This window comes from Rana temporaria, chromosome 11 (assembly GCF_905171775.1).
Source record: "Rana temporaria chromosome 11, aRanTem1.1, whole genome shotgun sequence".
In the NCBI taxonomy this organism is placed as follows: Eukaryota; Metazoa; Chordata; class Amphibia; order Anura; family Ranidae; genus Rana; species Rana temporaria.
Genome location: NC_053499.1, coordinates 19,605,637 through 19,623,638, shown reverse-complemented (window position 1 = coordinate 19,623,638; position 18,002 = coordinate 19,605,637). Strand labels below are relative to the sequence as shown.

Here is an 18,002-nt window from a genome sequence, read left to right as displayed (position 1 = left end):
GGAAACTGAATCTCCTGCCGCGTGGTACGGTGGGGGCGTAAAAAGAACATAGGAAAGGAGGGAGGGGGGGGGTGTTGGGGGACCTTCATGTCCATTTTGCTTGGGGCCCCCAAATTCCTTCAAACGGCCCTGCATGCAGGAGGCATCTATATCCTTATAGATCAGCACTATGGCAGTAGTTTAAAAAGCATTAGAGTGGCTTTACATCCACTTTAAAGTACGCAGTGCCGTATCGCAAAAAAAGTCTGGTCGTGAAGGGAGGTAAACCTTCCGGAGCTGAAGTGGTTAAATTGCTGTGACACCATTTCCTTTCATTCCCAGTTAAAGAATAAGTTCACCATTGGGAACATGTAACATGTTTCCACTCCTGCAGCTGCTGTCTTTAGTTACAGCAAGCTGATTCCGCCCGCTCGCTGGTAATAGTTCAAAAAAAAAAAAAAAAAAACTCAGCCGTGTGGGGCTCTACCCACCCGTCCTAGCCACGTCATTCATTCACAGAGTTCTGTGACTGGGAAACTACAAGTACTGACAGCCTTTGCAGCTGTCCGCTTGTAGTTCAAAATTAACTACCAGGGCGCCGTTGAGCGCTTTGGTAGTTCATGATCTCTTCCTGTAAGTGTGCATCTGCCTGCCCATATGAGGTACGAGCAGACAGATACACTGACAAGTCTGCAGGAGTCCTGCATGGCTTCTATGACCTGCTGATCGGGGGGGTGGCAATGCTTTATAGGCTCAAAGTAAAAAAAAATATATTAAAATATTAAATTACACTTTCTAACTGCAAAAAGATGTGCATTTATTTATTTTTTGTGACTTTCAATAGATTTTTATTGAAAATGTTTAAAGTACAAAACATGGCATAAGAAGACTTTTTTTTAATTGCCCAGAAGGTGTTCGACAGCTACAACGTAGCTGCCGAGGATGCAGGGGCGGACTGACTATTGAGTCACTCGGGCACTGCCCAAGGGCCCTATGTCACTAGGGGGCCCCATCAGGGTTGCCAGGCGCAGTAAAACTAGGGACAGTATGTAAAAATCTATGTTTTTTTTTACATCTGTCCCTGATATGTCTGAAACCAACATGCTTCTGATGTGAAAATCCCGAGATTTTTGCTGCCCCGCCTCCTGGCGTGGTGGCCATCTGTAAGCCCAGGGGCCCCATAGTCTTTTATTGCCCGGGGGCCCCATGAGTTGTCAGTCCGCCCCTGCGAGGATTTGAAATTATTATTTTTTAAAAAGGTGAATTTATCCTTTACGTAAACAGGGCAGAATGAGCAATAAAAAATATTTTTAGTTTGATAGAGAAGAGTTTGAATGACTCCCAGATTTTATTTTATTGTTGACCGTGACCTTTGAGGTGTACCCTCACCTTGAGTCAGCGGGTTAGAAAATCCGGGGGAAGGTGCCAAACATGAACACACAGCTATAACCAGTTGTGGAGGTGCATGCTTTTGAACAATCTCTACAAATTAACTTTTTTAGCCCTGGGTCCCACTGGTGCGTTTTGACATGCGATTTGATTTGTCAAATCACTTGTCAAAATGGCGGCATTTGCCGGCAATGCCAACGTCTTAATCGGCGTGAAGCGGCACCGATTTCAAAAAGTAGTTTCTGTACTACTTTTTGCAATTTCGTCCCGCGATTTGCATTGACATCTGTGCAGAAAAGTAATCGTGGCCAAAATCGGGACTGACCAGCGGGAGTGAAATCGTGCGAGTTCGCTTAAACTCGCACGGCTTCACTCCCGCAGCCCATTGTGAACCTGGGCTCACTGTTTAAACCTCCAAGTCCATCCTTAATCTCTTTCAGCTCACCAAGCCTTAAGATGAAGGGGATATTCTAACCCCCCCCCTAAAATGGATAGAAAATATGAAACTTTTGTATAAATTTCACATGGCTGCATAATGTATTAGTGATTAGCACTTCTTCCTTGCAGCACTGAGACCCGAATCCTGGTCAGGACACTAGCTGCATGAAGTTTGCAGGTTCTCCCTATATCAGGGGTGGCCAACCAGTGGCTCGGGGGCCACATGTGGCCCGCGGAGCCCTTTGATGTGGCCCACGACCTCCTGCTCTGGAATGGTGGGTTGGCAAGCCCAGATTGCAGGTTGCCGACCCGCCATACCACAGCATCAGTGTTGTGAATGAAGCTGGTGGTAGAGGAAGAAAGTGGCTGCGGAGCAGAGCCCCATAAGCCGATGCTTCCTCTACAGCACTGGCTTTTGCCACAGGCGGAGTCTATGGCAAAGTTCAGCTAACCCGCAGGATAGACACAGGTGCACTACGCTGCACCCACAGTGTGGGTAAACCGCAGCACATCAGTATGTATGCAGTCTTGGGCCCTTTTACACGACCAGCCCGACCAAATGGGACCCTCAGTTCACCTCTATGGAGTGACAGATGTCTGTTTACGCCCACCTACCTCCAGTCTGAAAAACGGAAGGTAATTCGTCCCCTTCCATCAGGGTGGATCAGAGAGCCTGTAGAGTAGCCGTGACCTGTCATCTGCCCGCTCCACTCATTGTGGCCCGCGACTGGTTACCAAGTTGCTTAAGTGGCCCTCACTCTTCAAAAGGTTGGGCACCCCTGCCCTATATGCATACATGAGTTTCCTCCCACACTCCAAAGACATGCTAGCAAGCTATTTTGTTCCGGTCTAAATTGGCTCTAGTATGTGTGCACGTTGGGATGTTAAGAGTTTAAGCGCCTTGAGGGCAGGAACTGATGTGAATGAATGGTTGGTACTATATACATATCTATAATAAATAATCTAATACTTTATTTAAAGGTGTTTATGTATGTGTTGGCATTCTGCTTTAGCTTGCCCACATCTTATAACAAAGAGTTTTTGGGTGGACTGACTCTTTTAGTAGACCTAACATGACAGAAGTAATGAATGAATCCGTTATCCACCATTGTCCTCCTCCTGTGCTCCTCCACTCACTACAACCAGATCAGTAGTGTTATTTCTCAGTGTCTTTCTGTGCTTCTCTTCTGTTCCGGACGCCCATTGTAAACACACAGTGTGCTGCACAGTTTAGCCGGAGACGTGAACCAATCATTAATACAGTCTTTTACATACAAGTCCCATTAACATAAGGAAGTTATGAGAGCATGGGAAGATGGAGTCTGGTGCTTGTATGGGATGTCCCTTGCTATAGAACTCCAGCTAGGCACATAAGGATGAGTATGTGTAATCCCACCAGGTAGGTGAGGAATACATAGCGAGATTTCGATCTGGAAGTCAAAAGTTTCGAGCAATAGATGCTTCGACCACGCAGCCATCTCCGTATAGAAAGACTTCCACCTTTGATCTAGAAAAAAAAAAAACATTTGGGCATTATGCCGAATTTTTGGCTTGGTAACACAAATCAGAAAAAATGTAAACAAATAACCAAAGAAATGACACACTACTAAAACATAATGCTGTGAGTGTGGAAAAAGGGCAAGGTGAAACACAGCACCAGAATCTTCCATTGGTGAAAGTTTAACGCATTTGGAAAGGCCAAGCTCAGTGGCGTCGCTATGGGGGTGCTGACCGCACCCAGGTGACACCATCACTTAGGAAGCGATATTCGACTGATGGCATCTCCTCCATCCATGACAGAGCACCGACTGCATCATTTACAGGGGCGGTTTGGGGTCGCCACCCCTGTGCACTGTCACTGACCAGGTTTCCCCCAGCGTTAGCCTCTGCCCACACACACTCTGCTCCACCCTTCCAGCCCAGCTTGTGAAGTGTGGTCCCTGCTCCGTGTTGTGTGTCTGAGGGATGCAGTGACACTGGGTGGGAAGGGGTTAACATCTAGGCCAGGGATCCTCAAACTACGGCCCTCCAGCTGTTGCGAAACTACACATGCCATGAGGCATTGTAAAACTCTGACATTCACAGACATGACTAGGCATGATGGGAATTGTAGTTCCTGAACAACTGGAGGGCCATAGTTTGAAGACCCATGATCTAGGGTGATCAAGGGGTTAAATGTGTGCCCATGTGTAATATTATGCGCTGCTTTTACTTAAAGAATCTTCTTTAGCAGGAAAAAAAAAAACAGCAAGATGCCCCGTCGGTGAACAAAGCTCTGGGTTTACAATCACAGGGCTCTGTTCCATGAATCAATAAGGCACAAATTAGGAGAAGGACCAATGCTGTATCTTGGCCTAGGCCGACAAGGCCCAGGGCGGCACTTTGCAGGGGGGCAGCAAAAATATATTTTGGGGTTATTTTTGGCCCGATTGAGTCCTAATTCTTTGACTATGAAACTGGTTTCTGAATTTTACATGACCACCATCAAATGGAACATTAGTTGGGCAGGTCCCCACCCACCAGTGTTCCTCCTGGGATAAGTGGCACCGACAGCCAAGAGCGGTACCTGTGTGGTCAAATCAGCATTGTATGTCCAATAATCCACAAATATGGATTTAGCCCTGATCCCATCTGCTGGCCCAATGTGATGTCATTTTGGGGTATTTTTGCAGGTAAATATGAGTACTTCCACCACTGGAAGTGCCTTTGTTATCACTTAGCACTAGCATTTGTTCTGACATCAGTATTGAGAGGTTTCAGTGATCATTCAGAATCCATTGACAGGTGCACTTGACCTCCTTCTGACCTGCATTTACCTGTGCTTCATGCAAATTTTGCATTCCATGAGACTAGATGTGGAGCTCTAAGAGGAAAAGGTGGAGTCTAAAGAGGAACGGGTGTGGTTTACAGATGACAGGTTGGGTCTTAAACAGAAAGGGGTGTGCCCTTGACAGGAAGGGGTGTGTCATATTTAAATTAGTGGGTGCACATGTTTAGTCAGGCCTATGGCTGCACAAAACCTAAAAACACCACTGAGGAGGACAACAACATTTGCAACAAGAGAAGAGATACCTCTAAACAAATGTGAGAACTCCACCTAGGAGGACTTGCCACTGGATTCCCTAAAAGACTTGTGTAGTCAATGAGTGATGCCACCCAACTGCCTCTACATGCAACCATAATACAGGGTAATACGTGGGTTAACGCTTGAAAAGCTTTAACTGTATATATATATATTTTTTATACCTTTAAATCATGTCAATCCATAATTTTTGTGCTCTAACGCAGAGAGTTTTAGACACCAGCCCAACACTTACTTTCCGCACCACAACATTCTGAGTGGGATCAATAATTAAGGCTTCCCGTTCGTCGTCTGACTCCATCTGGAGAGAGAACTCGTATTCTCTGGAAGATGACTTTGTCTCCAGCCTAGAACAAGCAGACACAACATGTTTTTTATAGAAATGTACGAGTGCCAGTTTTAGATAATTGGGATAGATTTGTAAACACAGTACCATGAGCAGACTCAGCCTGAAAATGCAGAAACACAAAAAATATGTGCCTGGAAACAATACAGGAGTGGCAACCAAGCTAGGCAAAGCCGGGAGCTTTCATGGAGTGTTATTATCAGTGTTCATAATGAGCCACAGGTATAGACGTGTACTTGCATCTTGTAGAAGATATGTGTATATTGGTTGGACACTTTCCAGAAACAAGCGGGTTCCCAACGAGGGTGAGACCTGTGCGATGATGCGCTTAAGTCGTCCGATTTTATAGACCAGGTGAGCACGGGCCTCTACCCTGCTGCCAGGATATAATGTTTAATTTGACAAAAAACTTTTATCTTTGTTATAATTTATAACGGTCTGTTTGATATTATACTAATGACATGTTTTATGTTCTGTATAAATTAGATGAAATCATAGATGTATGCAGTGCCCTGAAGAAGCACATAGTGAAACATGTTGACTTCCTGCATAATCAAGCATCGTATTTCATGCATTAACTCTAAATATGTAATAGGACTGTGCTATTTTTAAGTGATACTATTCAATAAATGGATACAGTATTTATTGGCGTATAACACTCACTTTTTTACCCTGAAAATAGAGGGTAAACTGTGCCTGCGTGTTATACGCAGGGGGCTGTGGCAAGTTTTTTTACCTGAAACTTCCCTCTTAAAGTTAGGGTGCGTGTTATATGCCTGTGCGTGTTATACCCTGATAAATATGGTACTTTCTTAAAGATTTTTGTTTTGTGTGCTAACCTTAATAACAGACATGTTATCTCCAATTAAAGTTCCATCATACTTGAGAGAGCATAGTCTTGCTTATTTTTCTCTTTTTACTTGCATCTTGTGTTTTAATTTTAGGCTTGGTAGAAGAGCGAACAATCTAACTTCAACCTACTTTAACCCTAAAGGACTGCTTGCAATGAAAATGGTTTCTTCATATGTTACAGTTAGAGCCCATTCACACAGGGTAAACTCGTCAGGGGCGATAGCCGCCTGACAAGTCATCTCCCGCTCTGTTTAATAGAACAGTTCTAATAGGAGCGGCGCAAGTCGCTCTGACTTAGAAAAAGGTTCTTGTACGACTTTGGCGACTTGCATTGACTTCTATACAGAAGTCATTTTGCAAGTCGCCTCTGAAGTCGTCTTCAGGTCGCCTTGGCGAGTCGCCCCCAAAGTCGTTCCGCCCCTGTGTGAATGGGCTATAAAGCTGTGCAATGTATATTCAGAATATAAATGAAAAAGAAGCTCACTGTATGCTTGGTTCCCTTCTCTCGCCCCCATGTCACTATAAGCACATAGAGGGCCAGAGGAAGGAACCACAGAGGACCAGGAATCCGACATAACCAGAAGTGTTCCTGATACTGAAGATATTTCAGCCAGCAAAGCTCATAATCAGCAATGTGGATGGTAGGAGGGGGAAGTATTAAAATGTATAAGGTGGTGTGTGATTCCTGCGCTACCAAATGTGCTATAATCCAAATTAACCTTAAACACTACCGGCACCGCCCACCCTGGGTTGACGTCGCTACTTTGACGTTAATTACTGTTGTTATGGCAGCAGATGGCTATCATAACCTCAGTATTTTCGTCAACGGTGGGCTGTCCGCTTTGGGATAAAATTGGCCTCCGTGGCGGATTTGCTGCGAGATCACTTGCATTGGCGGCGGGAGAGGTGCTTACCGCCCTCCCGTCGTGTCCCCGTCATCTCCACCACTTATCGGATCCGTCGGTAGCGGCGGAGATGATCCAATCCTTTCCCCTGATAGGCAGCATGCCAAGTGAGGGAATGATTGCCCCCATGCGACTCTACGCCACTGGATGATGGGAGCGATGTCACCTACCTCTGCCCAAAAGTCTTAAAAGGGACAATTTATTTTCATTTTTTTATTGCTTTTAAGTGTAAATGTGAGGTATTTTTGACACCAGATATCAGATTAAAGAGATCCTGTCATGCTTTTTTTCCATTACAAGGGATGTTTACATTACTTGTACAGTGGAACCTCGGATTGCGAGTAATGCAGTTAACAAGCATTTCGCAATACGAGCAGAATTCAAGCCACAGCGGTGTGCAAGGCCACCAGGGAGTCAAACAAAAGGATGTTCTAGCACGATCCTTCTTAAAAAATCATATTTACTTTGGTCTATGTTGCTGTTTTGTCAGCGATTTCCCCTCACTTCCTGTTTTGGGGTCACATATTTACAAGACAGGAAGTGAAAGAATCTCTGACTGCAGTAAATACTGACGAGAGAGCAAATCCTCCCCCACACTAACCAAAAAATGTAATTTAATGATGTAATGAGGGGCACCATACACATTTCAGAGAGAGAGAGAGCGCAAGAGAAAAATCTGTGCCTGAGGGGGGATATTAAGCAGCGTGGTAAATGAGCTATGCAGTAAGCAAGAGGATCAATTAGCCATAATGAGGCACTAATTAGTAAACAATAGTTCAGCCAGATAAAGTTTTGCCTTGTGTGACAAACAAATTACAGCTCAGCGCTGTGTTCCAATTGAAGCCTCTACAGTGACTTAAACAGAGTAAACAGGAATTAGGGTGGTCACACGCAGGACACTGAAAATACAATTCAAAAACAATTTTGTCATTCTAGGTAATAAAAAGTGTATGGAAACCCAAGAACAAAATATAATATATTGCAGCTTAACCTCTTCCATACAGGGCAGTTATACACACCTCCATACCGGGCCTATTCTGGCACTTCTCTCCTACATGTACAAATCATAATGTTTTTGCTAGAAAATTACTCAGAACCCCCAAACATTATATATGTTTTTTTAGCAGACACCCTAGGGAATAAAACGACGGTCATTGAAACTTTTTATCTTGCACGGTATTTGCGCAATAATTTTTCAAACGCCTTTTTTGGGGAAAAAAATTGTTTAATGAAATAAAAAAAATAACAAAACAGTAAAGTTAGCCCAATTTTTTTGTAAAATATGAAAGATTAGGTTACACCGAGTAACTAGATACCTAACATGTCACGCTTTAAAATTGCGCACACTCATGGAATGGCGCCAAACTTCGGTACTTAAAAATCTCCATAGGCAAGGCTTTGAAATGTTTTACAGGTTACCAGTTTAGATTTACAGAGGAGATCTAGAGCTAGAATTGTTGTTGCCACTCTAAAGCACACGGCGATACCTCACATATGTGGTTTAAACTGCGTTTACATGTCGGCGGGACTTGCGTGTGCGTTCGCTTCCGCGCGCGAGCTACAGAGGACAGGGGCGTTTTAATTTTTTTTTTTTATTATTATTTTTTATTTTACATATTTATTTATTTTTTTACACTTTTTTTGATTTATTTATTTATTTTTTATTACTTTTATTCCTATTACAAGGAATGTAAACATCCCTTGTAATAGGAATGTGTGCGACAGGTCCTCTTTATGGAGAGATTGGGGGGGGGGTCAATAAGACCCCACATCTCTCCTCCAGGCTGGAAACCATGAGATCGGTGAAAAAAAATCACTGATCTCATGAATAATGTGGCTTACAGCCGCAATCGCGGCTTTGTTTACTTACGGGACCCGGGCGTGATGTCATCACATCGCGCCCGGGTCCTCCGACAGTCATAGAGATGACTGGTCATCTCTATACTTCCTGCCAGGGCCGGACGATTCTTTCTCCGGGCCCCCGATGGCACGGGAGAGCTCGGAGAAGCACCGGATGGCGGCGGGAGGATGTCCCCTCCCGCCGCCTGTAAGAACGACCTAGCGGTGGAACCGCCGCTATGATCGTTCTTACGTTGTGCAGAATCGCCGGCACAAGAGATAGATATCTAGATGATGCCTCTCGCTGCAGGCATCATTCAGATATCCCCCTTCAAAGTCCAGGAAGTCATATGATGTCCACTCTGGATGGTAGAGACACTTTGTGGACGTCATATGACGGTGGCTGGTATGGAAGTGGTTAAAGTGGTTGAAAACCCTTAAAAAAAAAAAAAAAAAAGACAAAGGCATAATGAGCTTGTGCATAGCATACTAGCTCATTATGTATTACTTGCCTTAGATCGAAGCCCCCGCAGCCGTCCTCAACCATTACATTTTAAACTATTAACAAACCAATTGCTCGACCAGGCTTTTTCTGGCACTTTTTGTTTACAAGTTAAAATCTGTATTTTTTTAAAGAAAATTACTTATAACTTTCAAACAGATTTAATTAGAGAGAAAATCCAACCTTCTAATTTTCTGTTCTGTGCGGTGGAGGGTGTCTTCAGTGGACTCTCTGCGTACCCTTTCCTCAGCCAGCCTCTCCGATAACTGCAAGAGCTCTTGTTGTGCAGCGTCGTAACTGACTTCAGTCTCTGCAAGCCTTTAAAGAAACATTAAAATTCAGACTTGGCCAACCGATGGTCCCCAATTACACTGGAGCAACAAGTCCCAGCACTGCATGTATAATGGCAGATATTTTCTTTTGTGCACATCTAGAAATATACCAGTAAAGATTTATATGATAATAATCCGTATGCAGAAAGCCCTAGGTCTTCACACCTTTATCATACAAAGGAAGATAATCCTGATACAGCAGGAATATGGGATTAGCTAAGGCATAACACGTGCAAACTTGCTTGATTTACTTATAAATAGCAGTCGAGTCTTGAAAGCCTTTAGTAGGAAAGTAAAAATGTAGGCGATCATTTTTGTGGGGGCTGATTAAATGCATCTTAACCCCTTCCATACAGGGCATTTTCACCCCCTTCCTGCCCGGGCCAATTTTTAGTTTTCAGCGCTGTCGCACTTTGAATGACAATTGCGTGGTCATGCAACATTGTACCCAAACGAAATCTTTATGTTTTTTCCCCCACAAATAGAGCTTTCGTTTGGTGGTATTCGATCATCTCTGCGGTTTTTATTTTTTGCGCTATAAACAAGAGAAGAGCGTTTTTTTTTAAAAAAAACTAAATTTTTTACTTTATTTAATAAATATCACAATTTTTTTTAAAAAAAAAGTTTTTTTCCCCTCAGTTTAGGCCGATACGTATTCTTCTACATATTTTTGGTAAAAAAAAAAATCGCAATAATCGTATATTGATTGGTTTGCGCAAAAGTTATAGCGTCTACAAAATAGGTGATAGATTTATGGCATTTTTTTTTTTTTTTTTTACTAGTAATGGCGGTGATCTGCGATTTTTTTTGGTACTGCGACATTATGGTGGACACTTCGGACACATTTTTGGGACCATTGGCATTTTTATAGCAATCAGTGCTATAAAAATGCATTGGATTACTATAAAAATGCCACTGGCAGTGAAGGGGTTAACACTAGGGGGCGGGGAAGGGGTCAAGTATGTTCCCTGGGTGTGTTCTAACTGTAGGGGGGGTGGCCTCACTAGGGGAAATGACCGATCTTCTGTACATACATTGTATAAACAGAAGAAGATCAGCATTTCTCTCCCCGACAGGACCGGGAGCTGTGTGTTTACACACACAGCTCCCGGTCCCCGCTCTGTAACGAGCAATCGCGGGTGCCCGGCGGCGATCGCGCCCGCCGGGCACGCGCACGGGGGCCCTAGTGGCCTGCGCGAGAGCCGACATTATATTACGTGCTCTCGCCCAGGGGAGCCGACTTGCCGCCGTAAAACGACGGCGGCTGGTCGGCAAGTGGTTAAAGGATAAGTTCACCTTTAGTAACATGTTCCTAACTGAACAGTCTTCACATTTTTTTTACCAAAAATATGTAGAAGAATACATAGCCTAAACTAAAAGGAATCTTTTTTTTTTTTTTTAAATTGGGATATTTATTATAGCAAAAAGTAAAACCTATTTAATTTGGATAAAACGTTGCATGACTGCACAATTGTTAATCAACATGTGACAGCGCTGAAAGCTGAAAATTGGCCTGGACAGGAAGGGGATGAAAATTGCCCTGTATTGAAGTGGTTAATATACTGCAGGGATGCCCAACCTTTTAAAGAGTGAGGGCCACTTAAGTGACTTGGTAATCGGTCGCGGGCCATAATGAGTGGAGTGGGCGGATGACATGTCCGCGTCCACTTCATATGGAGAGCAGACACGGACACAGCCCACTCTACTCTATAGACCCTCCTCTCCAATACGCCCAGGCAGAGTGGGAAGGATCCCCTTCTGTTTTTCTTTTAGTGGATTGGCAAGGATGTGGAAGCCCCTTCCCCGGTGGTCTTAGCAGGGGGGCATCAATCGTTTAAAAAAACTATTAGATAAGCACCTGAACGACCGCAAGATACAGGGATAGACAATGATGTAATAGTGACATATAATCACACACATAGGTTGGACTTGATGGACTTGTGTCTTTTTTCAACCTCACCTACTATGTAACTATGTATTGGAGGTAGGCGGTACACCTGCGGGTCAGTTTGAAAGCAGCCCAGTAACCACTTCAGAACAGATATGCCCATATTTGGCATCACTTCATTCACAACACTGATGTTCTGGGATGACGGATCGGCGATCTACGATCTGGGCCTGCCAACCAGACATTCCAGAGCAGGAGGTCGCGGGCCACATCAGAAGTCTCCGCGGGCCACATGTGGCCCCCGGGCCACTGGTTGGGCACCCCTGATATACTGTATACATTACAATATTGTTGATTTAGAATAACAAAAGGTCATGGTAAGCTGAAATCTTATCTAAGCCAGGAACATGTTATTACCGTACAGCAATCTTGCATCCTCTCCCTGTTCCTTTTCAATGAAGAAATGGGAATCTCTTACCAGAACATAACATTTTCCAAAGAACAATATATACATCTTTGTAAAGGTACAAAAAGTTCTCTGGAGAAAAAACACAACATTGACATACCTTCTTCTCAGGTCAGCCAGCTCAGCATTGTCTATCTCCACAATGACATTGGTCCTCTCCCGGGGAGCTCCAGGCGGCACCTCAGTCATACCATCATTCTGCAAGAAAAAGAAGCATGTTAGCTATTCAATGGACAATGACAAGTCCTGGATGAATCAATACATGGCTTCTATACATTTATGTACGACTCTGTGTGATAAGAATACCATTTGTAGAATTGTATAGAAAACCAATAAACTGCCACCATTACCAACAACCACCATAGATCTCCAACGTACAAATAGGTGCTGAAATTATTTTGCTAAAAGGAAATGTATTAGCCAATATTTTTACCCTTACCCCCGTCATTTTTGAAAATATTCATATTCACCATTGTGCTTTATGGATTTTTACCATTTTTAAAGTAAAAGTACCTTTCATTATGTCTTTCCTCCAAATACAACTGATAGCAATTTGTCAATACACAATCTTTGGAATAAAAAGCACAATATGTAATCTTTACAGTCACAATCTAAAGGATCATACAAGTGGCAGAACTGGGGCTCCTTGCACAGTTATACGGACAAAGAACAAAGCATTGATTACAAGCTGGGGGAACAAGCCATTTGTGACTTGCACATGTTTTGTATCCGAGTGCCTGTGGACATGGAAGTCTAATATGTCAGTTCTGAAGGGGACCAAATGTTCAAAGGCATGGTCTTCACTTACAGCTGGTTGTGTGACATTCACTGTGTAGGAGCCTAAAACTTCAAACTCGGGAGACTGGAATCTGCACTGCAAGCAACAAACGCCAGGAGAATCTCTTTGAAATTTGAACAGGAAAGGAGACAACAAAAGGGATGCCTATCAACGGATGTTTATGTTTGGTTGTGTAGGGATCTGCACATTACATTTTACTTTGCCTAGTCAAACTCCTCAAACATCGAATGTCGAGGACTTGACGTTTTCAATTCTTTAAATATGCAGGTGAATTTCATCATCTTAATGAAATGTAAATATTCACATCAAAATGTGTAAACCAGGGTTTGACAAATTTGCTTGGAATGTAGGAGCCAGCTAAAAAAGTTAGGAGCCAGAAAACGCGCCCCGTCCCGACGAGCTTGCGCACAGAAGCGAACACATACAATTACATATGTAAACGGTGTTCAAACCACACATGTGAAGTATCGCCGCGATTGGTAGAGCGAGAGCAATAATTCTAGCCCTAGACCTCCTCTGTAACTCAAAACATGCAACCTGTAGATTTTTTTAAACGTCGCCAATGAAGATTTTAAAGGGTAAAAGTTTGTCGGTATTCCACGAGTGGACGCAATTTTGAAGCGTGACATGTTGGGTATAAATTTACTCGGCGTAACATTATCTTTCATAATATAAAAAAAAAAATGGGGATAACTTTACTGTTGTCTTATTTTTTTTTTTTTTTTTAACAGGGAAAACTTTATTAGACAAATCAGCATTACAGCACAGTTACACTATAGTAAATACATCAATGTACAAGTCCAGTGTCAGGAGCATGAATAGCTATCCGGCTGAGGGAGCAGCCCCAAGCCCATTCTCACTCAGAAAGGATGGTAAACAATCGAATCCCAGCAAACCTCACTCATCCAACCCACCCAGTTGTCTTATTTTTTAATTAAAAAAGGTGTAACTTTTTCCCAAAAAAGTGCGCTTGTAAGACCGCTGCGCAAATACGGCGTGACAGAAAGTATTGCAACGATCGCCGTTTTATTCTCTAGGGTGTTAGGATAAAAAATATATATAATGTTTAGAGGGAAGAAGATGACAGTGAAAATAGTGAAAAATTACATTAGAATTGCTGTTTAAAGCGGATGTACCACTAAAAAAATATATTAAAAGCCAGCAGCTACAAATACTGCAGCTGCTGACTTTTAATATAAGGACACTTACCTGTCCTGGAGTCCAGCGGCGTCTGCAGCAGATGACGAGCGATCGCTCGTTACCCTGCTGCTCCCCCCTCCATCCACGGTGAGGGAACCAGGAAGTGAAGCGCTCGGCTTCACTGCCCGGTTCCCTACGGCGCATGCGCGAGTCGCGTTGCGCCCGCCGATTGGCTCCCGCTGTGTGCTGGGAGCCAAGTGTTCCCAGCATACAACGGGGGACGGATGGGATGCCAGGAAAAAAAACGTCTTTTGCCCGTGTCGTGTGGCCGGAAGTGGGTGCAAATACCTGTCTGTAGACAGGTATCTGCACCCCCTCCCCCTGAAAGGCGTCAAATGTGACACCGGAGGGGGGGAGGGTGCCGATCAGCGCGACTTCACTTTAGGGTGGAGATCCGCTTCAACTTGTAATGCTTAACTTGTAATACCAACGGCCACCACCAGATGGCGCCAGCTCACACAAGGAAGAGCTGGGGACTTGCCCACCTTCCAAGCCAAGTCGCCAGGATGCCATTTCTAGTCGCCATGGCGACCGGGATTTGTCGAGCCCTGGTGTAAATGTTTGATCATTTGTGTAAACCTAAAGGTTTGTCTGTATAGTTTATATTTACGTACATAAAGGCAGCCATTTATGCTTTTAATACAACACAGGTCCCAAAAAAATTGCACACCTGACCATCACTACTTCATCATTGCAACCATGAACATTGGTATAAAGCTGACCCCTCTTTGTGACTAGAACAAACCCACTCCTCTGGGAAGGCTTTCTACAAATGTTTGGGGTGTGTGTGGAAATTTGTGTCCAATTAGCCAAAAGAGCATTTTTGAGGTTAGGTAAAGATGTTGAACAAGAAGACCTGGCTGGCAATTAGCATTCAAATTCATTCCAAAGGTGTTCAGTAGGGTTGCGGACCAGGGCAGTGTGCAAACAATTTGAGTTCTTCCAAACCAAAAACTCTTTAAAAGAGAAGTATTGGGTTTCCAATAGTTATACTCCGCATTGAAACACCACCGATTGCTCAGTTCTCCCCTTCGCTCTGAGCAGAGAGCGATGACCGTCAATTACTGGCTCTCTGCTCTGCCCCTCCAGCGCTAACTGGAGCACTGGGCTGTGGATAGGGTGGAAGCGGCTGACTCAAGCCTCGGTCTGAAGGACCCTTGTCATAGGTTAACCTATGAAGCTGACTGATGGTCCGTCGTGCCTACACACCATCGGTTAAAAAACTATTGTGTCAGAACGCGGTGACGTAAAACACGACGTGCTGAAAAAAACAAAGTACAATGCTTTCAAGCATGCGTCGACTTGATTCTGAGCATGCGTGGATTTTTAACCGATGATTGTGCCTACTAACAATCATTTTTTTCCCATCGGTTAGGAATCCATAGGTTAAATTTTAAGCAAGTTGTCTTTTTTTTAACCTATGGTTAAATAACCTATGGGGCCCACACACGATCGATTTGGACCGATGCAAACGGTCCATCAGACCGTTGTCCTCTGGTTAACCTATCGTGTGTACAAGGCCTTAGTCTCTCAGAGGCTGGTCCATGCATCTGGGCCAATCCCACCTGTATAAAGGGGCATCCAACCCTTCTGGCCATATAGTATATATGCATTCTTCACTTTTATTTTCTATGTACAGCACAAGTACACAAGCAGTACACTTGAAATTATACTACAATTGCCTTTAAAAAAGGTGCCAGGTTTATCAGAACCTTCCATAAAAACCTGCCATTGCAGAACTGCATGGACTGGCCCTGTTGACTGGTTAGTCGAACCTGCGCAAGCATGCCGACAGTAAAGAACTCTTGATCTAAATTGAGTAACAGGATGCTCAGTGTTTAAGACTCATGGGGCACGCTGCAAATCTACAGATCATGCAGGCATCTAGAGGGCTCTTTTATACAGTCTAACAGTCAATTCTAGATCTGAAATAAATTCAGTATGCTCTAACGAAAACAAGCGCTTACACGGCTGGTAACTTGTGAGCTCTGCAGTTTGTAATACTGATTCTGCAGGTCAGTGTATCTCATCTGTGTATCTTTTAATCCCTGTGACACACTCTTCAGCTGAGCTGATAACACATTGTTCATCTCCATCGATTCCATGGCCTGTAAGAGAAAGTGAACATGATCACCAACACTACATCAAACACTGTACAGATCATTATATTCCTAAAGCTGAACTCCAGGAATGATTTTCTTCAAATATACATTAGTCCAGCTGGATACTTCTAATCCTATTATATGGAGGGTCACTGGGGATGCAGGAATTCACTGCAGTAGCCTGTGCTACTACAGTATAGTTAGTTCTGGTCCCTTCCAGATCTCTTCGCGCCAAAAAGAAGGGGAGAATTGCATCAATATCTCATCCAACAAGAGAATGCCTTGTATTCATCCAAAAAAATAAAAACAAAATAAATTAAAAAAACATTCTCCGAATGGCATAGGTGCCAAGCAAGAAACCCAGTGTTCGGTATGCAAGTTGCTCGGGCAGCACCCAGAAAGAAGCTCCAGTGAACACTGTATGTAGTACAGACTACTACAGGGAATTCCCAGCAGACCTTTGGATACGAGATATGACGGATTATATGTAACCAAGCTAAACCAATGTAGGTTTAAAAAAGGATAATTCCTGGAAAGCATTGTGTTTGAATACATTTTGGTTATTAAAGCCCAAATCCAGGCCAGACTTTTTTTTAAAGACTCCCTGAAGATTTGAAGAAAATACATAAAAGCAGCTCTGGCTAACCTCCCTTCTGGTGCGGTCTCTGGCAATGGATGCTTTTGACCAATGTTAATTTCATCAACAAAAACGTGTGTCAATTTTCGTCAGCGGCATTTTTACAGTGACGAAAACTAAACGAAAAGTACACCACATTTCCGTCCTCTGACAAAAACTATGATGAAAATCAATTCAGTTTTTGTTAACAAACTAAAATGTTAAGGAGGGACGTTTACACTCAGAACTTCCACGGAGCTCCTTCCCCTGGATGGAGCCTGGTGTTTGTAGATAGGAGGCTGTCCACAGAAAGGTTAGACTTTTAATGTCTTATCTGCAGTCTTAAGAGGGATGTTCTATTAGGATGGGGGGGGGGGGGGGGCTTGGCTGTGTAGTTAACCCTCTCACACTTTACATATATCGAGGGCCCCTGAAGGAGACCTGCTCCTTGCCAATAGGCTTGTCCACTACTGGGGGAGGGAGCAGCACACTGACTGATCTGTGCAGGATTAACCCTTTTGCTGCCAGAGCTGTTTTTGCACTGTATTTTTTTTTTTCCATTATTAGCTGTTCATGCTATGTTGCCATCACGCAAAGAGTTTATATTTTTTTATTTTAACATTACACTTCTGTCAAAAATGCAATATTCTTGCAACAAAACTTTATATAATGACTAAATCTGCATTTGTAGTGCATATTCAAACCTTAATACCATAAATAATAACCTACTGGATTTTTCACTCTAGGAGTATACAGTATAAGGAGATTGGAAATTGTGGAGAAATGCTTAAATAATGCATTACAATGTAACTAAACCCATTCGATTTTAGTTTACTAAAACGATTTTAGTCTACTAAAATGTACTGGAGAATTAGTCGACTAAATAAGAATAAAACTAAAAACACTTGCAGAAGACCAAAATGGGACTAAAACTAAAATGCCATTTTAGTCCTAAGACTAAAACGAAATTGAAATTTGCTGCCGATATTAACACTGCTTTTGACAACAAAATGTGCTCAGTCTTCCAGGACACACACACAACATTATTTAACGCAGAAGACTGAGCACATAAAGTGAGGACAAGGACTTTGGTCCAACCCTCTCAGAAGACTTCACCATGGAGCACCTTCCACTCACAGTGTTATGATGCAGATGACAATCTCAGGGCTGCAACCTGCATCATCAAGAATGGCCCACTGTCCTGAGAAGATTCCAAAGAGGACCATGTTCATCCAATGACTGTGTGAAGACATTTGAAAAGGGTAAG

The 18,002-nt window shown here is 43.2% G+C and overlaps 1 protein-coding gene across 4 annotated transcripts in view; it reads right to left on the bottom strand.

Moving 5' to 3' along the window:
• Positions 1-2,756: 2,756 nt before the first annotated feature.
• The window catches only part of LOC120917096 (golgin subfamily B member 1-like), a 108,345-nt gene continuing 93,099 nt past the window's right edge, over positions 2,757-18,002 (bottom strand). For all 4 annotated transcript variants that reach the window (XM_040328109.1, XM_040328110.1, XM_040328111.1 and 1 more), the window contains exons 25-29: positions 15,985-16,125; positions 12,119-12,216; positions 9,516-9,650; positions 5,124-5,235; positions 2,757-3,313 (exon numbers count right to left, since the gene is read on the bottom strand). In XM_040328109.1, coding sequence (XP_040184043.1) covers positions 3,155-3,313; positions 5,124-5,235; positions 9,516-9,650; positions 12,119-12,216; positions 15,985-16,125 — 645 coding nt within the window. In that variant the 3' untranslated portion in view covers positions 2,757-3,154. The remainder of the gene's footprint in view (positions 3,314-5,123; positions 5,236-9,515; positions 9,651-12,118; positions 12,217-15,984; positions 16,126-18,002) is intronic.